Source organism: Oculina patagonica, chromosome 9 (genome assembly GCF_052425735.1).
Source record: "Oculina patagonica isolate OP01 chromosome 9, crgOcupat, whole genome shotgun sequence".
Taxonomy (NCBI): domain Eukaryota; kingdom Metazoa; phylum Cnidaria; class Anthozoa; order Scleractinia; family Oculinidae; genus Oculina; species Oculina patagonica.
The window spans coordinates 18,777,534-18,803,746 of NC_135766.1; the positions used below are offsets into that span (position 1 = coordinate 18,777,534).

Here is a 26,213-nt window from a genome sequence, read left to right on the forward strand (position 1 = left end):
ACAAACTGTTGATTTTCAACTTTAAGCAAATAGACGGGGAATACAATTTCGGGGGACCCAGGTGATACGTTTATTTAGTGCATATTGACGCTTTGACGCTGCTTTTAGTACATTGACGGTAGTTCCGGGGGCTGGGGGCTTAAGCTTTTACCCTGAGATGCCTTTGCAGCACACGTCAAGCTTTTGTAAAACGTTAAGTGTACTAAGCCGGTATGTATGTATAAATGTATTAAATTAACAAAACGCCGGAAATGTTGTTGTTATGACTAAAAATACCTGGTATTTTACACTCCATCGAGTTTAAAATATCGACGTGCACAATGCTGAAAATAGCATTTCCGGGCCTCTAGATTTCAACATATTCTGGGGATATGCCCCCAGACCCCCATAAAGGCTCGCGCCTTCGGCGCTCGTTTTAAATAACCCCCCTTAATAAATATTCCTGTCAATACGAACACTTTTCCAAAAACCTCAGCTACGCGCCTGCTAAGGTCGCCATAACTTGTGATTTTTGCTCACAAAGTTTTTCCAGCCAAACAGCTACAGTACATGATGGAACCCCACTTTACGGACACCCGCTTAATACTTTTTTTTGTTTTGTTTGTTTCTTACATTAACCCACTTAACACTGACGTTTTTGTTACCCAAGTGAAACCCTCTCGTACAAAAATACCTCGCTTTACGAACACTCTTCGGTCATTGCTTATCTTTGCACCTTTTACACTTTCATTTGTATGATTGTGTACTAATTGCACCCTGTAAGAAAATGGAATTTTTCTATATGTTAATGTGTTTCCATTAGTAATAGAGTAGCATAATTAAGTGTCATACTTGACGCCTGTCTTTTTCTGGTGTTCGACCGGCGTGAACAAAAGACTGGTGACGACCTTTTCCAAAGTTTTCCGGACTATGCAAGCAAAGTATAAATTCGACTTTACCTGTATTTCACCGAAATGTTTGGAGAAAATTATGAAGGCAATGTGGATTGATGATGGGTGTGCTAGATTCTGGACTGTGGCTCGAGCTCAAGCCAGACGCTTGCCTCCCCATGCCAAGGTGGACTAGCATCCCACCTAGGATGAGAATGATCCTTGTGCTCAAATTCTCCTTCAAATACTAGTCAGTACAACAATATTACAGTTTGATTAGAAGACAAAATGGGAACAAGCTTCTCCGATCCACCTTTAGTGGATCGGAATTCTTGGGTAAGTTCACGTACTTCGAGTACTTGTTGTTGCTGCGTTGCTGCAGGGGAAATCTATCTGAGTATTGTTAACTAATTTCGTGGCGATTAGGTGGGAACGATATAGGCCACTCATACAATGAAGCAAATCAGTCATGATGCAAAGCGCGGGAAAAGAGCCTAAGTACGAGCGCTGTGTAAACTTTGGCAAAATGGTTTCAATGACCAACTCAAAACAGCTGTGAGCGTTATATAATAACTCGTTTATGAGATAGAAACGCGCGAAAAGATCTTGAAACTTCTTAACGAGGAAAAATACGGTGGAATCCCCATGTCTCGAACCTCCAAGGAAAACGAAGATTGCGGTTTGAGAAATAAAGGGCATCATTACAGTGTTCGACTGACTGAAGCAAATCTAATGGAAACGTTTTACAGTTATCGTGAAGTCGGGATTCCACTGTATCGAACTGTTTGTTCTCTGTTGTGTAGCTTACAGATGGAGGTGGAAGTTATGGCTGAACATAAGATATTCATCTCCGTTGCTAAGAATAAAGGAAGCCTCGTTGGTTCCTGTTATTCCAATCCCGTGATCAGCACGTGGACAATTACTTCCTCCTCCACCAATCATCATCACCTTGCATTGATACAAATCTCCCTGCTTTATCAAGTAAATGCAAACTAGTTTGCATCAGAACAACTTGATTTACACAACAAAAGCAGTGAGGTCTGTATCAAAACAAGGTCACCTCCAGCCTCTTTTCCATTCAAAGGCCAGGTCACTAAGCAGACAACTGTAAAATGGTCTATTGCCCATGGCGCTTTACATATAAAAATATTAATAAAATGATGTTCAAAAGCTAAAAACTCTTAAAATTTAAAAAAGACGAAAATTTACAAACACAGGTTAGTACAGTAGAATCCCGATTTCTCGAAACTCCAATTAAAAAGAAAGTTGTTTCCAGAAAGCGGGTTAACTTACAGAGAAGTACAATTCAAGGGAAAAGAAAGTTGTTTCGAGAAAGCGGGTTAACTTACAGAGAAGTACAATTCAAGGGAAAAGAAAGTTGTTTCGAGAAAGCGGGTAAACTTACAGAGAAGTACAATTCAAGGGAAAAGAAAGTTGTTTCGAGAAAGCGGGGTTAACTTACAGAGAAGTACAATTCAAGGGAAAAGAAAGTTGTTTCGAGAAAGCGGGTTAACTTACAGGGAAGTACAATTCAAGGGAAATATAATGAATTCGAAAATGGGAGTTTCGAGGAACGGAGGTTTCGATCGAGAAACGGTGATTCTATTAGGTTCGTAATTTATATTTGTAACTCTATATCTTCCTGTAATCTCACAGTAAAAATAAACGTTGTTGTTGATTGTTGTTTATTGTTTTTGGGAGGGAGGGAGGGGCTTAATAGAGCAGAAGTCGCTTTTTGACCATATATCTGCTAGTTAAATAAAGTCGACTTTTTATTTATAATAGTATATCTTACAAACGTAAAGTTACTTTGCTTTCTTGTTTACCTGATAGGTTGATCAATTTTTTTTTGCCATTTCTAATTCATACAGAGTGTACATTGTGACTCTCTGTTCCTCCACTTACTGCACTATGCGGCAAAATCAGTAAGCAAATCAGTAATGATGTAAAGCGCGCGGAAAGAGCCTAAGTATTAGCGCTGTGAAATCTTCGGCACAATAGTTTCCATGACCAACTCAACTTTGAAGGAAGCTGCGAGCTTTATTGAGATAGAAACCCGCACAATACAATAGAATCGCCATTTATCGAACCTCCAAGGGAAACGAAAAGGAAAATCAGTTCGAGAAATGAGGGGTTAAATTGTAGTGTTCGACTGACTGAAGGAAAGGGAGACTGTTTTTATTGTTTCAGTTATCGAGAGGTTCAAAAGATCGAGTGTTCGTGCCAGATCATTATTCCACTGTATCGAACTGTTTGTTCTCTGTTGTGTAGCTTACAGATGAAGGTGTAAGTTCGGGTTAAACGTAACGAGACAACATGTTCATCCAGCATCCTTTTGGTTGAAGGAGACGGATCGTTTAGGCTGTCTCTTTATCAAGCTTTTTATCTCCGATATTCTGCCGGCGATATATTCACTCGTTTGGCGGAGGGAATCCAGTTGTGGGAAAACTAGTGAACTCAAATTGCGTTTTTAATCATTTAATTGCATTGCCTTACTTTATAATCTTTAGTTCTTGCCTTCCTCAATTCTTTACCTCTTCACAAGTTTTAACTTCTCGTTTTCTAACAACTTAGTGATACAATCAGTGCTTATGTGTCAGTTCTTCTTTCAAATAATCTTTGCAATCATTTTGAAGTATTTCCCCCCTGGATAAAAAGTAAGTTGACTCACTAAATATAGATACATCAATCAATACCTATACATTCCTATCATATCACGATAATATCCTTTTCATCAATTATATCACAAGCATATAAGAATTATCTCCAGAGATAGTTGATTAATAAATTAAAATTTCATCGAATAAAACTAAACTATAAAGCGACTTCAGAATATAACATAAATCAAGCTAAAGACAAAAAGATAAATATAATTATCATGCGTTTAACATCAAACATTGTTACATCATTTATTTTGCATTATTCTTCTACCATTTATTGAAATATCATTTTCCACAAATGAATCGTGTTTTTTTTCACCAATTTTCCGCATTTGTGGTAGCATGCACAATCATTTAATCCTCATTTAAACATCACATTACAGAATAGAAATAATTAACTTTCAAATGAAATTTCCGAATGCTGCTTGAAATTTTAAAGATCCGATTACAGTTTGTTTTAGTTCGTTTGGAAGCAGATGGTTCTTAATCAAGACGTCGAATCTTAGGTTATTAGGTTCTAATTTTTTGACACAACTTCGTATTAATTTAATTTGTCACAAAATGGATAAAGGGCTAAATTCGTTTATATTGGATAAGATTATAGTCGACTTGATTTTACGCATTGGTTTAAACTTGTAAATGAGCAAGCTAGCTTTCCTCGTTGAATTTTCCCAGTTGTACGATATTGGTAATCTTTAAAGATTCAACCTTTCACTTTTAAGCTAAAAGGTTTGCAACTTTGTTCTGATAACACGTAATTATTACACGGCTAAGGTAGTTGAGTGTCAATATCTTAAATTAACCAATGAGATTACTCCATTGCCTGTCCAATATTTTCTAGGTATTGAAACGGGTATAACATAAACTAACATAAACTCAGTTTTTGTCAAGTTAAGGGTAAGTTCTGCTGTAATTTATTTTTAAAAGAAAATTTACAGTTTAAACGCAACATGAAAATTACTTTTCTTGAAGATTTAGCTTGCGATTGATCCTACTCAACGGATCCACAGATTTAACGAGTATGACTGGGATGGAGCGGTACCTGTTTCAGCATCGTAACCAAAGTCATATTCAGTTTGACTCGTTCCAAGGTCAACAAAAGAAGCCTTGTCAGTTTCCGTTATCCCAATCCCGTGATCAGCACGTGAGCAATCACTTCCTCCTCCACCAATCATCATCACTGACACATCACCACCATGAAAACCAAATAGTGAGTCACACCAGAAGCCGATCTTGTTGGCGCTTTGGATGTCTCCACTGCACTCAGCCTGTTGAAACCCGTGTGTTGACTTGTACTGACCGCCATATTGTACCGCGCAGCCTCCCTGACAATTGTCACTCTCCCAAACTTTACCATTTCTAAAGTCGCCATAACTTGTGATTTTAGCTCGGAATGTTTGTCCAGCCAAACAGTTACCTCTGGTCTGTAACAAAGGAGTGTGATTGGTGTCATCACTGCGCGTGATCTTAAACTCTCTGCCGCTGACCAGCCAAAAGGCTTGTGAGATCATGTCAGTGTTACTAGACGGATTAGTTGTTGTTCCCATAGCAACTTGCTTGTCATACCACCAGTACCCAGTGTCATTCATCCAGTTCTTATCATCGCTGTTCGAGAATCGGGCAATAAGAGTCCATCCTTTGCTGTCATCTGTCATGTGGCAGTACACCTAATGACATGCGAGTGAATTAAGTTGAACACATTATAAATGCTTTTTAAAGAAAAAGGTCAAGTTATAACACGCACAATATTTCCTACAATGTTTGTTCAAGACTTTATCAGGATTGAATATTTGCCAGATGGAAGGTGTTCCTTGTTACTTGCAACGTGTTAAGTTGCAGGTTCGTCTAGGTACAAAAAAGGCATGATTAATTAGTGCATAATTGAATTTGTTGATCCATAGTCAAAACATCTTCGAATCCTCCTCGGAGGTGATCATTGGTTATCTATAAAATTTTCGAAAAATGCTCGGAAACGTTCGTATGACATTTAAACAACATTCATTAAAACTTCGAAAAGCTTCGGAAATTGCCCGGAAATCTTCGGCAATCGTCAAAAACTTCGCTATTAGTATGTTTATTCATAGAAAAATAAACATGGCTTCTTGGAGATATGGAAAATCTCTTTCCGTGTTCAACTTTATATCTCACTCGTTCGCTTCACTCACTAGTGAAACACCGAGTAGAACACTCGCACACCCTTGATATAATTAGCCCGATATACTTAGAATAGAACAGGATTTCGCGTTGATTCATATTCTCTTCACTGCAAGTTGGTGATGGCTTCATCATCTCGCTTACCTTGTATGAAGCGCTTCCATTTGTTAACACGTATTCTCCATTTGTTAACTTCTGGTTTACTTTCATTTGAGCTTCATCACATGAAGAAGCATCTGGAAGACGATTAAAAAATTAGTACATTTTAACCCTATCCAGACCGGGGGGTGGCGGAAAGTGCTCGCGCTGAATTTGAACTCTAATAACTTTTTCAAGATTCAACCAAACGCTGCCAAGCTTTGCGAGTCTATCTGAAATTTATCTGGAAATAATTTGGTAGGATAGATTGTTGTGTCAGGAACTTGACGTCAGCATGGCAACGGCATTTTGAGAGGCATGTTTTCCCAAATTTGTAATTTTCGTGTTTATATTAATAAAAAAATGACTTTAATGCAAGATAGATTTTCGGACATACTATATATCCTCTAAGTTTTAGGGTGTTTGCTTAAATATTCTGGAGTTACGGAGGGGGGGGGGGATTCCGTCCCCCCCCCGGCCTGAAAAGATCGAAAAAAGCCCGGTCTGAATAGGGTTAAGTTAGCACAATATTTTAAAAGTCCTATTTCTTAACTACGCACACTGTTTTGCGATCATTCCAGTATTTTCAGCTTTCTTATTAATAGTTTTCACAAGCAGTTTTTTTTCTTCTTATTTGTCAGGGGAAATTAACTATATTCATAAATAAATATGAACACCGTTGCAGTTAATTACTTCTTTGACATGCCGTCAATGCTGCCATACTAGTCCAAACCTTGCAGGATATGACTTTTCCGCCATCTCTAATATATCGTTTATTGCGAGACATTTGCTTTGAAATAAGTGAACAGCAAGTGAAATCGTATTTTGAAGAGGTGTGCGTTGTAAAGTCGTAACTTAATAATACATTCAGAGCAAGTTAAAACAGTTCCTTACCGATAGTTTCACATTTATCACCAGTCCATGGTAGTTTGCACGAACATGAAAATGTTTCTTTCCTTTCATCAGGCACACACGAGCCACCATTGAGGCAGCCGGTCATGAGACATCCCTGAAAAGTTTACAACGGCGTAAGAGCGAAAAACGACATTCGGCAGGTGCACAGAAAGAAGAATAAAGCGTGCACACATTAGCTTAAAATTAGCATTTGCCGCATTTTTGTACTTCGACTTAAACGAGTCTTTTTCTTCTCATTTAAACTTTTTAGGGATGTCTCATGACCGGCTGCCGGTTATGAGACATCCCTAAAAGGTTTTAAAGAACGTGAATATCGCAAAAATGCGGCAGATGCTAATCGACTGCCAATTTTAAGGAAATGTATGTGCACTTTATTCTGCTTCCCGTGCACCTGGCGAATTTCGTTTTTCGCTCTGTGATTTTAGGCAAATTTTATTTTTAAGTTAAGTGGAGCTCTAATTAACAATTAAATTACGAGCCCGAGTTTTCTATGAGCGAATTTTAAGTAAAGAAGCAAGCAAGCAATTAAGTAAGTAAGAAATCAAGCAAGGAAGTAATTAATTAAGTAAGTAAGTAAGTAAGTAAGTAAGTAAGTAAGTAAGTAAGTAAGTAAGTAAGTAAGAGTAAGTAAGTAAGTAAGTAAGTAAGTAAGTAAGTAAGTAAGTAAGTAAGTAAGTAAGTAAGTAGGTGAGTAAAAAGGAAGTAAGTAATGGGTTTATTAACAGTGTTTCCACATAGTGGCCCTCTCAACAAGGCGCATGCAGCCGAGTTGATTATCGCTCGTGCAAAACAAGGGCTTGTAGTCTAATTGTTTCAGTAGAAACTCTAGGCGATTGTTGCTCAAAAAACCTGCAAACAAATATATTTGAAAATTTTCCCTTTAAAGACCAACGCGCGCACGATCATGTTCTATCAGCGAATAAAAAACAATACAAGGACCCATCAGATTCACAGATATCGGAAACCAATTTAAACCCTTGCTGCATTTTTACGGAGAATGGTTAAACCACGTTTAAAGTGTCTTCAAAAGTGTTTTGCGATCCAAGTTAGTAATAAAACGACTTAGCGAAGCTATGTTCACTTTTGGTAGTCCCACATCGATGTTAGAGTTTATACCAACATTTTTAATATGCACCTGGCTTATGCTTTTCCAGTGCGGCAAAATACTATTCAAACAAACCACAATTAAACTCAATTGACAAGCAATGGGGCTTTCCCCTGTTTCTGCCTCCTGTTGCACGGTATTTTTTTTTTCTTTTTTTTTTCTTGCTATTAACTTTTTTTCTCATAAATGTAAATTTGTGCGACAAATAAAATTAAAAAAAAATAATAAATAATAAAAAAAAATACAAAAAATAAGAAATTACCTTTAAAAAGAAAGAAAAAGTAACTCCCTGTTGATCATGAAATTTGGTGTTTGCGTCGATGGCTCCGTGCTTGTTCAGTTCGCAAGTTCCTTTGCCATTCTTGACGGATGGCATCTTGAAGTTTGTGGAATTACACCAGGAATTTCTCAAGCATGAATGGCTGCACGACAACAAACTGGGAGACTCAAACCGTTTAACAACGTGGCCTTTAAGCCGCTTATTTTCCCGCGTAGTGACGAATTCTGAACGAGAAATAGTAGAGTCTTCTTTGCCGGCGAAAACGGCGATATTTACTATTCCTTGAAACAGGAAAATGAACAAAACTTTTTTTGCGTCCATCACTGGACAGATGTCAGCACGGAATAGAAAGAGACTTTCAAAGTTTATTTTTAAGGAGGGGTCTCGATTTTGCGTCAATTGAAATAAAACGTAATGATTGGTCTTTTCTGGTTAGTTAAATATTTGGAGGAGGTCCATTGGTTGTTACAGTTAAATGGTGGGTAGAGGAGGACGGGGTATGGACGGTTGTTCTTGCCACACACCCCCCCCCCCCCTCCCCCTATCAACATATAAAAAACGCCGGTCAGTTAATTCCCTCTATGAAATGCAAGCAAATTAATCAGTTGACAAGCTATTGTTATGCGCGAGAAACCAAACAAGAAAACTGCGACAGTTTTGTGAGAGTTAACTAAAAATCGTTTAGATATATATGAGTTATGCACAAAGATCATGTGATAAAATATAGACATTTTCCCGAGGCGTTTGTCAGCCTTTGCGGCGAAACGATGATCATTTAATTTATACGAAAACACCAGCAGATGTTTTCTTTTGACAAAGCGGGAATTTGTGAAGAAAGATTTAAATTTATCAAAGCTAAAATTATGACATCTTTTTTCTGATTATGGCTGCGATATTTCAGCGAAGTTCTCATAAAAAGTAGTATTTAGTTTTTATAATAGGATGGATGTAGCTTTCGGGTGGCCTTAAAAATAATCTAGAATGATCTTCCACAGGAACGCCTAAAAAAGCTACTAACAGTAGAATCCCGAATTCTCGAAATTTCAATTGAAAAGAGAGTTGGTTCAAGAAAGCAGGGTAAACTTACAGAGGAGTACAATTCAAGGGAAAAGAAAGTTGTTTCGAGAAAGCGGGGTAAACTTACAGAGAAGTACAATTCAAGGGAAAAGAAAGTTGTTTCGAGAAAGCGGGGTAAACTTACAGAGAAGTACAATTTAAGGGAAAAGAAAGTTGTTTCGAGAAAGCGGGTTAAACTTACAGAGAAGTACAATTCAAGGGAAAAAAAAGTTGTTTCGAGAAAGCGGGGTAAACTTACAGAGAAGTACAATTCAAGGGAAAAGAAAGTTGTTTCGAGAAAGCGGGGTAAACTTACAGAGAAGTACAATTCAAGGGAAAAGAAAGTTGTTTCGAGAAAGCGGGGTAAACTTACAGAGAAGTACAATTCAAGGGAAAAGAAAGTTGTTTCGAGAAAGCGGGGTAAACTTACAGAGAAGTACAATTCAAGGGAAAAGAAAGTTGTTTCGAGAAAGCAGGGTTAACTTACAGAGGAGTACAATTCAAGGGAAAAGAAAGTTGTTTCGAGAAAGCGGGTAAACTTACAGAGAAGTACAATTCAAGGGGAAAGAAAGTTGTTTCGAGAAAGCGGGGTAAACTTACAGAGAAGTACAATTCAAGGAAAAAGAAAGTTGTTTCGAGAAAGCGGGGTAAACTTACAGGGAAGTACAATTCAAGGGAAAAGAAAGTTGTTTCGAGAAAGCGGGGTAAACTTACAGAGAAGTACAATTCAAGGGAAAAGAAAGTTGTTTCGAGAAAGCGGGGTAAACTTACAGGGAAGTACAATTCAAGGGAAAAGAAAGTTGTTTCGAGAAAGCGGGGTAAACTTACAGAGAAGTACAATTCAAGGAAAAAGAAAGTTGTTTCGAGAAAGCGGGGTAAACTTACAGGGAAGTACAATTCAAGGGAAAAGAAAGTTGTTTCGAGAAAGCGGGGTAAACTTACAGAGAAGTACAATTCAAGGGAAAAGAAAGTTGTTTCGAGAAAGCGGGGTAAACTTACAGGGAAGTACAATTCAAGGGAAAAGAAAGTTGTTTCGAGAAAGCGGGGTAAACTTACAGAGAAGTACAATTCAAAGGAAAAGAAAGTTGTTTCGAGAAAGCGGGGTAAACTTACAGAGAAGTACAATTCAAGGGAAAAGAAAGTTGTTTCGAGAAAGCGGGGTAAACTTACAGAGAAGTACAATTCAAGGGAAAAGAAAGTTGTTTCGAGAAAGCGGGGTAAACTTACAGAGAAGTACAATTCAAGGGAAAAGAAAGTTGTTTCGAGAAAGCAGGGTTAACTTACAGAGGAGTACAATTCAAGGGAAAAGAAAGTTGTTTCGAGAAAGCGGGTAAACTTACAGAGAAGTACAATTCAAGGGAAAAGAAAGTTGTTTCGAGAAAGCGGGGTAAACTTACAGAGAAGTACAATTCAAGGGAAAAGAAAGTTGTTTCGAGAAAGCGGGGTAAACTTACAGAGAAGTACAATTCAAGGGAAAAGAAAGTTGTTTCGAGAAAGCGGGGTAAACTTACAGGGAAGTACAATTCAAGGGAAAAGAAAGTTGTTTCGAGAAAGCGGGGTAAACTTACAGAGAAGTACAATTCAAGGGAAAAGAAAGTTGTTTCGAGAAAGCGGGGTAAACTTACAGAGAAGTACAATTCAAGGGAAAAGAAAGTTGTTTCGAGAAAGCGGGGTAAACTTACAGAGAAGTACAATTCAAGGGAAAAGAAAGTTGTTTCGAGAAAGCAGGGTTAACTTACAGAGGAGTACAATTCAAGGGAAAAGAAAGTTGTTTCGAGAAAGCGGGTAAACTTACAGAGAAGTACAATTCAAGGGAAAAGAAAGTTGTTTCGAGAAAGCGGGGTAAACTTACAGAGAAGTACAATTCAAGGGAAAAGAAAGTTGTTTCGAGAAAGCGGGGTAAACTTACAGGGAAGTACAATTCAAGGGAAAAGAAAGTTGTTTCGAGAAAGCGGGGTAAACTTACAGAGAAGTACAATTCAAGGGAAAAGAAAGTTGTTTCGAGAAAGCGGGGTAAACTTACAGAGAAGTACAATTCAAGGGAAAAGAAAGTTGTTTCGAGAAAGCGGGGTAAACTTACAGGGAAGTACAATTCAAGGGAAAAGAAAGTTGTTTCGAGAAAGCGGGGTAAACTTACAGAGAAGTACAATTCAAGGGAAAAGAAAGTTGTTTCGAGAAAGTGGGGTAAACTTACCGAGAAGTACAATTCAAGGTAAAAGAAAGTTGTTTCGAGAAAGCGGGGTAAACTTACAGAGAAGTACAATTCAAGAGAAAAGAAAGTTGTTTCGAGAAAGCGGGGTAAACTTACAGAGAAGTACAATTCAAGGGAAAAGAAAGTTGTTTCGAGAAAGCGGGGTAAACTTACAGAGAAGTACAATTCAAGGGAAAAGAAAGTTGTTTCGAGAAAGCGGGGTAAACTTACAGAGAAGTACAATTCAAGGGAAATGAAAATTGGTTCGAGAAAGCGGGAATTTCGAGAAACCGAGGGTTTGATAAATAAGGATTTTATTCTGTTTGTATCTTTAATTCTTTTTTTGTAACTCTATATCTTCTTGTAACCTCACAGTATAAATAAACTTTGTTGTTGTTGTAGCTGTTTGTTGTTGTTTATTGTTGTTGGGAGGGAAGGGCTTAATAGAGCAGAAGAGGCTTTTTTGACAAGATATCTGTTAGTTAAATAAAGTCGACTTAGTAATAGTATTATATCTTACTCAGAATCTTACAAACGTAAAGTTACTTTGTTTTACTGTTTACCGAATAGGTAAATGATTTTCTTTTTTTTTTTTTTTTACCATTTCTTATTCATATAGTGTGATCATTATGACTTTCTGTTTCTCAACTACTGCACTATGAGCAAGAGAAAATCACTTGCTATGAGGTATAATGTAACCTCTTGAGAGCTTATTCTTATATTAGTTACGGGGAACGAGCGTAATCTGGTACTGTGTTGACGTATTCGCTCGACACCAGATCACCTTTACCTATTATTTCAGTAAAAGTTATTGTTTGTCACCTTTGCTCAAGTCTTTCGGCCATTTGTATACGAGTGAAAATAAATGCAAGCTTAGTTTGAATTCGACTTTACCTTTATTTCAGCGAACGATTTTTGGCCAAGTTCGAGCCAACCAGGTTGTTTATATTGTGTTCATGCTAATTTGGTGGCGATGCCTGGGATCACAATGCTATAACTCAGACATACAATGAAGCAAATCATTAATGATGCAAAGCGAGGGGAAAGAGCCTAATTTTGCGCGCTGAGTAAACTTCGAATTCAGGCGCAATAGTATCCGTGACTAATCACAAAACATCTGCGTGCTTTGCTAGCTCATATGATTTTTTTACTCGGCCAGTGGAAACCTAAGGCCTGTAGAGACGTGAAGCAAATTTGGCGGATCTCTTGGAGACAAAAGTATGTCCACAAGTGATGGCAAACTTAAAATCCCGAAGTCATCTTAAAACGACACGGGAAAATATTTCTGCACGGCAATGAATGTTTTGGGAAGGAATCAGAAAATGACGAATCTATTCGTCAAAGGTGGGCCACTGTTAGTTTGGTCATAACTAAAATTACTATCGAAACGAATATCCGCTTTGTTTTTTATTCTCCTAATGTATTGTTTCAACCACGCGGTGTATACACTGTTGTGTTATAACCTAGGGGACTGGGGAGGAGCACATGGTCTAGCTATCCAACATGGCGTAGTCGACATCGAGTTGTGCGGCCATTTTTCAATCTGCTCGCCGATCGCTATCGATCATAGACGTTAGAAGCTTCATTTCTTCGCTCTAGGGGCGACGTTTGTCTCAACTATAAAGGAAATGCCACCCAAGCCAATTCCAAAACCCTCCGAGGGGGCCAGTGCGAGTCCAACAACAACATCTGGACCAAACCTTCAATTTATTTCTTCTGAAATTGCACGAGTGCCGAAGCTTGATATTGCAACCTCTACTCCAGACGGATTCCAAATTTGGAAGCAGCGATGGAACTCTGCAGTGACAATTACAGCTTTCTCCGATCTTCCTAGAGAAACCCAACAAGCTCTATTTACAAACGTCCTGAGCGATGACACCGTTAAAAGAATGAACATCTTAGGGCTACAAGATGTCAATGCTATCATTGAGTCTTTCCAAACCCAGGTATGTGGAAGTACAAGTATCTTTGTTCATGAATACGAGTTTCACAACAGGTCCCAAGGGACAAATGAGTCTTTTGAAGAGTTTTACATTGATTTACAGTCCCTGTTGAATAAATGCCAGTATGAAGATTGTTGCAAGACTGAAACTAGAATGTCATGTAAAGAGCGTGTTCTTCTTGCAAGATTAGTGGCTGGCATAAGGTCCAATGAGGTTCGTAAGAGTCTTCTGTGTATTAAAGATCTAACCCTCGAGAAAGCTGTTCAACATGTTCAAGTTGATGAAGCCACTTCATTTCAAGCAAACCAATTTTCTTCTCAAATAAACAAAACTGGTGCTTCTGCCTACAGAAAAGGCAAATCAAGCAATAACTCTGACAACAGCAATGCACCTCCTTCTGACATGTCAGAAGACAGCCCTAGGAAATGCAAATTCTGTATGAGGTTCCATGTATTCCGAAAGGAATTATGCCCTGCAAAAGATTCTATTTGCAAAGCCTGCAATACCAAAGGCCACTGGGCCAAATCCCTCATGTGTCCCAATAATTCTAAGACTGGTCCAAAGCGACCCAGCGAGGATAGGAAATCAGATGCTCATGCAGCACAGCCTGGCTCCTCTGGAAATCCTTCTCTTCAATTGATTTCAGCTGATGGAAAGTCTCAAATAAGCCACACTGCATCTGTTAAAACTATCAACCTTTCTGCTATTCCTAGTGTTGGAACTCACTGCTATGCTGACTTTGTTATTGGCAATCACAACTGGATTCAGCAGTGCATGGTTGATCCTGGTGCCAATATAAACTGTGTTGGTTATGACTGGATCACTCGTTTTGAAACTCCTGAATGGAACTATAACCTAGAGTGTGGTTCCGTTAAAGCTGCTGGTGGTCACAACCTTAAAGTTGAAGCACGCGTACTTCTGAAGATTTCCTGGCCCCCAGAAGACCCAATTCTCTCAGCTAGCCAATGGTTCCACATTATCCACGGTGAGGATGGAGTTGTCCTTGGCACTCCTGCTTGTCGAGCTCTTGGTGTCATAGATGACCAGTGGCCATTGTCTACTTTGGAAGAAAAAGTCAACCCCTCTTCTTCAACTGTAAAAACACTGCAGGCAGACCCTGCCCAGTCTTTACCTGGCAGCACATTACAGGACCAACTACACTCTGACGCCAACAATTTTGAGTCTCTACCTCCGCCTCTAGATGATGACCTGTTGTCTCACTTGAACTGGATGCACCATGCAGCAGATGACGTACAAGTAAATGTGATTGGAACCTCTTCAGAGCCAACCATCGCCGAGAGTTCAGAAGACTCTGATTTTTCATCCCTCTTACACGATTATGAAGACATCTTTGATGAGACTTTTCTTCCTGCCATGTCAGGTGAACCATTTAAGATCAATCTCAAGCCCAATGCTACACCCTATGCTCAGTTAAAGGCAAGAAAAGTTCCAATCCCTTACTTGGAGCAACTGAAGAAACAACTTCAGGAGATGGAGCAACTTGGAGTAATCTCACCATGCGAAGAACCCAGCCCATGGTGTCACCCAATCGTAATAGCCCCGAAGAAGGGCACTGATGAACTCAGAATTTGCATTGATTTCACTCGCTTGAATAAATTTATTCAGCGTGAATATCATCTCAGTAACTCTCCTTTTGAAGCTGTAACCAGCATTCCTCAAGAGGAGCTTGCATACTTCTGCAAGTTTGATGCTCGCCATGGTTACTGGCAAGTTCCACTTCATGCTGAATCACGTCCTCTCACCTGCTTTATTACACCATTTGGTCGATTTGTGTGTAATCGAGCTGCATTTGGAATTAACAGCATCTCTGAATGGTACAACCGCCGCATGGACAAGGTCGTTGCTGGCCTGGAAGGAGTTCGCAAAATCGTTGATGACATTCTGATCTATGCACCAAGTCTGTCTATTCTGAAGATGCGCACCTGTGCCTTCCTTGATCACTGTCGTCAGCATGGTGTCACGCTCAAACAAACAAAGTCGCAGCTTGCCGTTACAGAAGTCGAGTTTGGTGGATTTCGTCTGACGAAAACTGGCATCCAGACCAGTCCTGACCTACTAAAATCTATCAGGGATTTTCCTCGCCCACAAAACCTCACCGATCTCCGCTCATGGTTTGGGTTAGTAAACCAGCTTGGCAATTTCTCCAAGGAACTCACTGCAATTATGGCACCCTTCCGCCCTCTTCTTGCAAAGGATACAGTGTTCCAATGGTTGCCTGAACATGAACATGCCTTCCTGGAAGCGAAATCTCGCCTGAGTTCCACTCCTGTGCTAACATACTTCGCTGTTAACCAACCAACTATTCTTGCTACTGATGCATCTCGTCTCAAGGGACTGGGTTTCGTCCTCCTACAATTGGTAGATGATGTCTGGAAACCAATACAAGCAGGTTCACGCTTCTTGACTCCTGCAGAAAGCCGCTATGCTATGATAGAACTTGAGGCTCTTGCTGCCTGCTGGGCAATGAAGAAATGCAACATGTTTGTTCAGGGTTTACCACACTTCACCCTTCTTACTGACCATCAGCCTCTCATCCCAATACTGAATTCTAAGGGAATTGCAGATGTCGAGAATCCCAGACTCCAGCGACTTATGATGAAGATGCTGCCATATTCGTTCACTGCAGAATGGGTGAAAGGCAAGGATCATTTGGCTGCAGACGCTCTTTCTCGTTTCCCAGTGGATGAGCCATCACTCGATGATGAGCTATGTAACATTCATGCTGAAGCAGCTGTAAAGATCCAATTTGCTGATAAGTCAACTGAAGACCTACAACTTCATGAAGTTTTTCAAGCTCAGCAGACAGACCCTCAGATTTCTCAAGTTACAGAGTACATCAATTGTGGATGGCCTAAATCACTAGAAGAAGTAGCAACAGTTGCAAAACCTTTCTGGCCTATCCGTCACAACCTTTACCTCGTTGCACCAACCACTGGCAGATCTATTCTTGTAATGAATGGACGAACTGTTATTCCATCCTCTCTACAAAAGAAGATGCTTTTGGTTCTGCATGAAGGGCATCAAGGTGTTAATAAAACTCGCCGCCGTGCCCGTGCTTCCATCTATTGGCCTGGCATAGATCGCGAAATCGAAGACATGGTGAAACGATGCCACCAGTGTCTGACACATCTTCCAGTAAATTCTAAAGAACCACTGGAGCAGCCACCAATACCAACAAGACCTTGGGAGAAGCTAGGTGTTGACCTATTTAGCCTCGATGGAAATGAGTACCTCATTACCACCGACTATTTCTCCTTTTTCACTGAAGTGCATGATCTAAAGAAGAACAGTAAGGCGCCATTAGTGATCAAGGAACTGAAGAAGACTTTTTCGCGCTTTGGAACACCTGTGGAAGTAGTCTCTGACGGTGGCTCTCAGTTCACGTGTAAGGCCTTTGAAGATTTCTCACAAGAGTGGGGTTTCCAACACACTGTGTCATCACCTACACATGCGCAGTCAAATGGCAAAGCTGAGGCAGCCGTAAAAAATGTCAAAAAGCTACTCAAGAAGTGTGGATCAATGAATCATGATGAATTTTGGAAAGGTATGTTAGCAATCCGCAACACTCCACTTGCCTGTGGGAAGAGTCCAGCTGAGTTGTTATTTGGCAGAGCACTGCATGACTTTCTTCCTCGAGTCCCAAACCCTAAGGAAGAATTTCTAACTCCCACCACAAGGAAGAAAATCCTACATGCCAAGAGTAAGGAGAAACTCTACTATGATAAACATACCAAAGTACTACCTCCTCTAGAACTAGGATCCCGTGTCGCAATTCGCTCTCGCAATGACACTGACTGGTCCCTTCTTGGGACTGTTATTGAAATTAGACCAAACCGTACCTTTGCTGTCGAAACTGACCGTGGTTCGGTGCTCATCCGCAACAGAAAGTACCTGAAGCTCACAATCTGACAATGTGCCTTTTCCACATGTTTGCGTTCCTTTTTTATTATCTCCTAAAGAGGGAGGGAGATGTTGTACGTTCTCTGATCTCCTCCTGTCGGGGGAGGGAGATGTTGTGTTATAACCTAGGGGACTGGGGAGGAGCACATGGTCTAGCTATCCAACATACACCTTTTTCCAATATGGCGGAAAATACATTATTCTTTTGTTTTCATCATGTTAATTGGCCTTCGTGGCCTCGATCGCATCTGCAGAAGTCAAAATAATTTTTGGAATAAAATGAGGTCATGAAGGCCAACTAACATGAAGACAAAAGAATACAGGTTATTTCGGTCATTTTGGAAAGAGGTGTTTAGATACAACTTTGTGAGCTTTGTACATCACACTTGATCGCTTGCGCGTATTTGTCCTAGATATATCCAGCTACACATGCCTGCTTCTGAGTAGATTATTTTGCGTATTTAAGTTAATTTATACTGTATACTATACGCAATGTTTCCTCTTTCTTTTTTTTTTTTTTTTTTTTCTGGCAAATCAAATGCATCTGGTAGTTGTTGTTGCTCATATGAGATAGAAAAGCGTAAAATGATGATATCTTGAGACGGCTTATTGAGACTATTTAATACAGTGTAGTCCCTATTTCTCGAACCTCCAAGGGAAAAGAAAATGAAATTCGGTTCGAGAAATAAGCGGTAACATTGCAGTGTTCGACTGGCTGATGAAAGTCTAACGGAAACGTTTTCATTGTTTCAGTTAAAAAGAGGTTCAAAAGATCGAGTGTTAGTGAAATCGGGATTCCACTGTATCGAACTGTTTGTTCTCTGTTGTGTAGCTTACAGATGGAGGTTTAAGTTCGGGCTGAACGTCACGAGACAACATCTTCATACAGCATCGTGTTGGGTGAAGGCGACGGATCGTTTACGCTGTCTCTTTATCAAGCATTTTATCTCCGACAATCTGCCGGCGATATATTCCCTCCTTTGGAGAAGGTGACCAAGTTGTGGGAAAACTTAACTGACTCAAATTACGTCTAATTTTTAATAGCATAACCTTACTTTACAATCTAGTTCATGCCTTCTATTAAGCTGTTTTCTAACAACCTAGTTTTACATTTGGTGCTTATATGTGTTTTCTCCTTACAAATCATTTTTGCAATCATTTCCCTGGATACGAATTAAGTTAACACACTAAATAAAGTTACATTAATCAAAACCTTTGCATTCCTATTATAATTTTCAAGACCTCTCAAGACCTTGGATCAACATTCTCCAAGTACGGTACCTCTGGCTTGGTTAATATGATGTAGAAGAAATTAACCCTCCAAAGCTGATTTAAAACAAGATACAACCTTTTTATAAGAACGTTGAGGCTAAGAAAAGTCAAAATCTTAGAACTTGGTGATGACAAACAAAGGGGTGAAGTTTTAGTTCAATTTTTTACGAATAAATGAACATTCATATTAAATCAAAATTGGAAACCATCCTTGTCACATAAACATGTATGTGTACAATCTGAATACGTTATGAATGATTTAGTGTAGTACCACTTTAAATTGAAACTTGACAAAGGAGCGTTTTAACAATAATTAATGTCAGGCTTAAATTGTCGAAATGCTAAGAACGTTAGGCTGTACCCCAAAATAAATGTTCTTATTAAAAAAGGTGTATCACACATTGAATTAATTGAAATTAGTCCTATCGAATCCTTTGAAACTTTGTTAATCAGCGCTAACCATTCATTTATTTTTAAACGCAAATTTAGAGTTCAAGCATAATCCGAAAAGTAACATTCTTGAGGATGCAACTTGCGATAGTTCCAACTTAACGGATCCACAGATTTAACGAGTAAGACTGGGATGTGGCGCCTCCTGAACAAGAACCAAGGACAGGACAATCACCAAAGTCATATTCACCGTCTCCAGTATCGACAAAAGAAGCGTCGTTTACTTCTGTCACTCCAATCCCGTGATCAGCTCGTTTACAATCACTTCCTCCTCCACCAATCATCATCACTGATCCATCAGCACTCCAGTCACACCAGAAGCCGATCTTGTTGGCGCTTTGGATGTTTCCACTGCACTCAGCCTGTTGAAACCCGTCTGTTGACTTGTACTGACCGCCATATTGAACCGTGCAACTTCCCAGGCACTTGTTACTGGACCAAACTTTACCATTTCTAAAGTCGCCATAACTTGTGATTTTAGATCGGAATGTTTGTCCAGCCAAACAGTTACCTGTGGTCTGTAACAAAGGAGTGTGACTGGGGTCATCACTGCGCGTGATCTTAAACTCTCTTCCGCTGATTAACCAAAATGCTGGTGAGATCATGTCAGCGTTGATTGAAGGACTATTTGCTGATCCAATGACAACCTGTTGGTCATACCACCAGCTTCCATCGTCCAACATCCAGTTTTTGTTGTCGTTGTTTGAAAATCGGGCAATAAGAGTCCATCCTCTAAAATCGACTGTAATATCACAGTACGCCTGATTGAAAAAATAAAGAAACTTGTAACACAAAGTGAGAATGCTAACAACCCTTTGGCATGCAGAAGCTACTGATCAATGAGACATTCTATTCATTGTCAGACGCAATTCATTCACCTTTTAACTTTAGTTTGAATCAAACGGACATAGTGTTTCAATAGAAAGAAGTGGTCATATTTCAAATTTTAAACAGAATACTTAAAATCCATCTTAACCGCGTCATTCGGCTAAAGCGTTACGTTTCCTTAGGAAACTGTCTTAGAAGTTGGACATTTTAAAAGGAACATCTATTGTTAAATGAGAAGCTTAAGGGTCCAAATTAAACACGACGTTTGTGCGTCAGCTCTTCTTAACGATTAGTTTATACCGTAAAATTCCGGTTATAAGCCCTCCCGGTTATAGGTCCATCTACTTGGGAACCAAAAAATACAACCGATTATAACAACCCCCGCCGGATATAAGCCCCCTCTACCGGATGAAAGTACTGAACAGGGCTAAATGTAACCTGCGATCAGGCGTTATTTTTCTCGCAGTGGAGGGGTCAACGGAAAAATGAACGCCTGATACAATTACTTGTCGAGTCGTCTGTAAAAAGTCCAGAATCTGGACTTTTTTCTGATTGGTCAGAAAACAAAAGGCAACATTAGAACTCTATCCTGATTGGCTAATTCAGTTCAAGTCTAATTTCCGGTCCAAAAATATCGCGCGTAGATGATTGTTATCATGGCGGTTGTTTAACGGAATGAAGTAGAAAGCGGGTTCTTCTAGCTTTTAGAAAATCTCTCAAGAGTTTTGTTCACAAAACATTTAAAGCCGAACAAAGGGAGTGTATTCGATGAATAGTTTGTGAAAGAAAAGATGTTTTGGCGGTGCTTCCGACGGAATCACAGTGACGAAAACTACGACCTTGAAATGTCTGACCTGAGCCTTACACAAAATCAGCCTTTGCAGAAAACAAATTTTAAAAACCATCCGATCAGCTTGTTCAAAAAGGGTAATTCAAACACATGCTTGTGAGAGTAAAAATATAATTTGAAGGCGCTAATCACGCTTATCTGATGGCATCGCCGACATTCTCGACGACGTTGACAGATATTTTAATTAGGGAGCGGCAGACGACTTGACAAGTAATTGTATCAGGCTTTCCTTTTTTTCTCCTTCCCTCCGCCGCGAAAAAAAGAAAGCCTGATCGCAGGTTAGGCTAAATGTTGTTTTATTATGCGTTTTTAACTTAAAAACATATTTCGATCAACACTCCTGTGGCTCTTTTCGAAACTTTTTTTTTTCATTCCCCTTGTAAGCCCTCCCAGATAAAAGCTCCTCCGTTTATAGGCCCACCCAAAACCCCTTACGAAGTTGTATAAGCCCAGGGCTTAACCAGAATTCTACGGTATATTAAGAGGGTCTTAATGGGATTAACTGTTAGCCAAAAAACGGCTAAAAATCTAGCCGTCAGGTGCAAAAATTGGAAAATTTTAACCTTTAGCCGCAAAATATGTTAACCGTATAAAAATTGGCCTGTAATTAACACAGACTACATCACTTCATTTGTGGCCTTATGCTCCAGTTAGAGGAGCGAAGAGGATGAGTGAGTGACATCACTTCAATGTCCTAGAGTGATCTTTTAAAAGACCTTAAATATGTTTTTCAATAATGAAAATTAATTTTTAACCTTAAAAAACAATGGAAACTAATTTTGAACTTCTGTTAACCGTAATGGCAATGAAGTAACTGTTTAACGCAAAAAGGCCAAAATTTAAACCGTTAACAGTAAAAGCCACCACCCCATTGAGACACCCTATTGAGACAGAATCCACCAGGAAATCGAGTAATGTTAATTTAAGTTGGACAAAAATCTAGAACCAAGATAATTTAAATCCTATTGCGTTATTTTCAGCCCCTTTTTAAAAGCTAAAGATGTAGTAATTATCCGTGATAACGCCAACAGCAACTTCTTATCAGAGCCTGAAAAAATGAATTACAAAGTTTGCAAGAACCATGTAAGCTATGTTTAAGCAATTCAGTAGAATCTTTAAAAATTTGTTCAAAATTTGTTTTCGAAATTTGTTGTTGTTAGAAATGATTTCTTTTGGTACATAATTGTGTCCAATTGATACTTGATACTTGAAGTCCTAGTTTAAAAACGGTAAAACTAATTCTTGATAACTTTGATGTAGATTTTTACATTCCATAATATGAAGTCCAACTGAATAAAGCCAGTCATTCTTAAATACTAAAACCACAATTACCCCCTTCTTAGCACAGATTCTGTATTGCTAAAACCCTCACCATGTATCTGAATGAGTTTGTTGACAGTTCGTAGATTCCAGGTTTTTTTGCTGAGTACTTTGTAATAACCTCTTCGCAGGAATTAACTAGAAGATACGAATCAATGATCTATATTCAGTCAACGTTGCTCATGCCAGCGTGCACAATTGATAAAACTTTAAGTTCGATATCAATCAATATAATTAATAATTAATAGTTTAACGTAAGAAATCGATTAAGGGTTCTTCGGTTTTTATGGAACCGAATCATAACAATAAAAAAGAAACAATTCATTATTACAGGTACCGCAAAGAGAGCGCCCCTCCCCCCCCCCCCCCCCCACTTTTTACAGCAGCAAGAAAAAAATCTATCATAAGTTAAGGAAAAAAATAAAATTTACTGAAAACACTTCATTTATGGACGTCCTTTCCAGAAGTTGGTGAGAAATTTAATTTTTATTTTAGTATGTAAAGGACAAAATTAACAGCAGTTTCATGTACTATTGCCAAAATAGACTCGCCTTTAAGTTATATACATAAAGAACAAGTAGGTGCCAATAGATACATAAAGACCAAGAAGGTGCCGACAATTCAATTATAATCTGATAGTCTTAGGCTTCTAAGATGACGTCCTTCACTAAGGGCCTCTTCATATGATCCTGGTCGACCCAGTTACCGAGATATCGGCTGACTCCTATTTTCTTTGTAAAAAATTGGATGTGTTCATATGAGAACGCGGGCCAGCCCGGTTACCGATATCTCGATTTCTGCAACCGAGATTACGGCAACCGGGAAGAAAATTTTCCCATATGAACACTCCAGCCTTTTCACCGGGATGCAACTTTATTTGAGAAAGTAGCCACCCTTTCGTAACTGGGCGGTTAAAATGACATAATTTTGCCTTGTATCTGTTTCCACTTTAGAAATATGCGAATAAGCTTTTATTAGTGAAGTTATAAGTGTCGCTAAAGGCTGGTTCTCATATGATCGCCCCGATCGTCTCCGTCGCTTCTGTCGTTTGCAAATTCTGAGGCGATCGTAGGCGATCGAAGTGATTGGAACCAATCAGGGGGTTCTCTTATGATCGCCCCGATCGTCTGGTATATGCAAAATAGGGTTAATCAAAAAAGATAAGAATTTATGATCTTTCCTTTGTTCCTGCATATGAATATTGGATTTTAGTCTAATTTCAAAAGGTGAATATAAGAATGCGACATCCTGATTGGTCAAGAAGCTCTGGTGTATGACGTTATATTCACCTCACTTGGAGGTGAATATAACATTTCAGGGCTTGGTTACTAAGTCGCGCAAACTTTGCCATCCAGGCAAGTAAACATAGCGGCATTTGATGAATGAAATTTACGTTCTTTCGAAAGAAATCACGTCAAGTCCGGGTTATTCAAAACAGTTGGAATTTAAAAAATTGGCTTCCAAGGCTTTTGAACCGAAAATATTTTTAAGAGATGGTTCTCAAGGCATTGGTGCTAAGGACGGTGGTTTAAAAGATCGGCCACAAGAAACTCAGTGGCAGATCAATTGACCAAGCATTATGCAGTTCTCTTCAGATCAGAGCTACTCGACTCATTTCAAGAGGATTTACACAATTGCTCAGAGGTCTCCAACGATTAAACAAAGGTACTAGATATCTGTCTTTTTCGTAGTGTTTGTTTTCTTTCGTTTTATTGCTTAAACTTAAGTGAAAATTGTTATTTACAATCGATGAATTAAACTGGATTACAAGTATTCAAGCGAGCACTTGTGTTTGTTGGTTCCGTTTTTTAGTTCTTTATTTTATAGTTCTTGATATTCACCTCTGAAAATTAGACTAAAATAATTATTCCGATCGACGTACGTGTGTTTTTTTCAAAAACTTCGATATCGCTTATGGCAGCCTTCGAAGCAAAGGCAAACCTCGTGGCCTTCTATCTTTTCGTCATTGCCGTTTTACGGCGAAGAAGCAAAAGGGAGGCCAAACGGAAACGTAGTTCTGGGTAATACTGATGCACCATGGAGCAGTTTGGATCGCTTCGATCATCTCCCTCTGTGGCAGTAGTTCTCATATTATCGTTCGCCATCGCCGCGGTCTGCGACTGTCTGCGACCGATAACCCGGATAGAACACGTCTCTGTAATGTTCTCATATGATCGCCCCGATCGCAAGCAAACCTTTTGAAGCGACAGAGACGATCGGGGCGATCATATGAGAACATTTATGTGTCGCCATATTGGTTTCGTCTCTTGAATTTTGTCCCCGTCAACCCGGCTAAAACTTTCCATATGAACAGACGACAAAGTTCGTCCTGGTAACCGAGACAGCCCGTAAACCGTACTCATGTGAAGAGGCCCTAAAAACTGGTTTTCAATTTTAAGGACGAGTGCGTCTCTCGAATAGGAGAAGAATTGTACGGTTCCTTTTCGAGTTCAGTTGCTAAAGGTACGATTTGTGTATTTTTTTATTATTATTTTCTAATAATGGTATCAGATCAGTTACCGGTACTTCGACATGTTCAGAAACTTTCATGTCTTGATGTAAGATTTAAAGAGCCAGTGAGTAGTTTTATCAAACGTTTTCTGAAGTAGCGTTCCTTTATTGCAACATTTTGTTGCTTTTAAGCAGTACTTTTTGCCTCAGGCTTACACGTTAGCTAGTGCGACCGCAATTAACAAAAATTTTTAAACAAAACTTTGTTAAACCAAAATTTTTTCCTGAAATTCGGCCGAGCTTATTTTAAATTTGTTAATTTTACATGTATTCAACGAAAGTCACCATTAGAAGCAAGTGATAAAAGGGCGTGGTCAGTTGTCACTGGACGGCTCAATATTTACTGACACAGCGTAAAAAACTGTCAGAAATTTCTAAGAATCTTTTGAACAGTACACTAATAACGCCTTAACTTAAAATTGCTAAAGGAAAGAAAAGTCCTTATTTGGACAATGACGTCATCATTAAATGCCCCAAAACAAGATCTTAACTCGAAAATTGAGCTTGGCAACAATGATTTTCGAAATCAGCGTACTCGATTTAGTAAAAATAGCTATGTTGCCAAAAATCAGACAAAAATGACCGAGAGTATCACATTTTGGGCTCCTGTGTACTTGACTACATCCAAAACTCGATCTAGTGCGCACGCTCAGCATGAACCAATTCTTGAAATATTAAAAAAATACCTGTAAAAGTCACAATCACTGTAGTTGTTGCTTCTGCAATCCCATAGTTGTTTGTGGCGCGACAAATGTAATCTCCGTCACTGTTGTACCTGACCGTGTTGAAATTAAGGCATCCGTTATCCTGGAAAGCCAGTGTTGAATCAGAAGGCTGATCAGCACGTGACCACTGCACTTTGGGAGGAGGAGAGCCTGTAGCTTCGCAACAGAGTCTTGAAGTGGATCCTTGAGCTACAGTGTACTTTGAGGAAGGTTTTCTGGTAATTACCGGTGGCTCTAAAGAAACAGACCTGACAACTTACATTATCCAGATACATAATGTTGGCTTGTAGGTTCACCAGTACAAGTTCTAACATTGTAGGATGTGTTCCTATAGCTCATACTCCTTATTATGTTTTATACACATGATAGTTTTACACACTTACTTTTAAACTTAGGGGGTTTATTTCAGCAAAGATTAAAGAACAATTCGTTGTAAACGAACCATCCTAATTATTAACATATGCACTATTATCTTTTTTTCTACCATTGTATCTGTGTAATGAGATTGATTGCTAAAACGAAAATATACCCAGGAAAAACAAAACAAATCTTTCATTAACTGGAGATGTACAGTCAAAACCAGCGAGTAAGAACCTAATTCTTCCAGGTTAGCCTAAACAGGTTCTTTCTTCTTAGTTAACACAAATTTAGGCTATAAAGGTTCTTAATAGGTTCTTGTTTTCTGAAGAAAAATTTACATTGTTGCTATTAGAACTTTTAGTCATATTCGGCCTAATTCTTGTGTAAAATTGGCATACCACATCAGTGTTTATGTAAAAATGAAGCACGTATCATTAGGAACATAACGTTATATACATTTAGAGTAGAGCCTTGTATAACATATGTTCCTAAAAGTTTTCATTTTTAAGCAATTTTAAAAAATAAGAACCTGTTTCCAAATTTCAGACTTAATAGGTCCTTATAAGAGGGTGCTAATGGGGTTAACAGTTAACTGACAATTGGCCAAAAAAATAGTAGTTAACTGATATTTGGCCAAAAAATTAGTAGTTAACTGATAAATGAAA

The 26,213-nt window shown here is 38.9% G+C and overlaps 3 protein-coding genes and 1 pseudogene across 6 annotated transcripts in view; 2 read left to right on the plus strand and 2 right to left on the minus strand.

Moving 5' to 3' along the window:
• LOC144666343 (uncharacterized) overlaps positions 1-26,213 on the minus strand; it is a 75,531-nt gene that overhangs the window by 42,690 nt on the left and 6,628 nt on the right. The window contains exons 3-5 of one of the 4 annotated variants that reach the window (XR_013573169.1): positions 25,150-25,422; positions 22,005-22,090; positions 18,283-19,715 (exon numbers count right to left, since the gene is read on the minus strand). Coding sequence is in view for 2 of the 4 variants with exons in the window: in XM_078527751.1 (XP_078383877.1) it covers positions 19,053-19,715; positions 22,005-22,090; positions 25,150-25,422 (1,022 nt within the window). In the remaining 2 variants the exon portion in view is untranslated. Of the gene's footprint in view, positions 1-18,269; positions 19,716-22,004; positions 22,091-25,149; positions 25,423-26,213 lie in introns of those variants that run through there. The other 3 variants (XR_013573170.1, XM_078527751.1, XM_078527752.1) reach the window with 3 other exon arrangements.
• The window catches only part of LOC144666424 (uncharacterized), a 74,018-nt gene that overhangs the window by 13,330 nt on the left and 34,475 nt on the right, over positions 1-26,213 (plus strand). The gene's annotated exons all lie outside the window — the stretch shown is intronic.
• LOC144666378 (uncharacterized) lies at positions 4,498-8,616 on the minus strand. The gene is made up of 4 exons (XM_078527803.1): positions 8,104-8,616; positions 6,716-6,830; positions 5,828-5,919; positions 4,498-5,196 (listed from the first exon to the last, which is right to left on the minus strand). The coding sequence occupies exons 1-4, from the start codon at positions 8,440-8,442 to the stop codon at positions 4,525-4,527; spliced, it is 1,218 nt and encodes a 405-aa protein (XP_078383929.1). The 5' UTR covers positions 8,443-8,616; the 3' UTR covers positions 4,498-4,524.
• Positions 12,830-13,951, plus strand: LOC144666628 (uncharacterized; annotated as a pseudogene).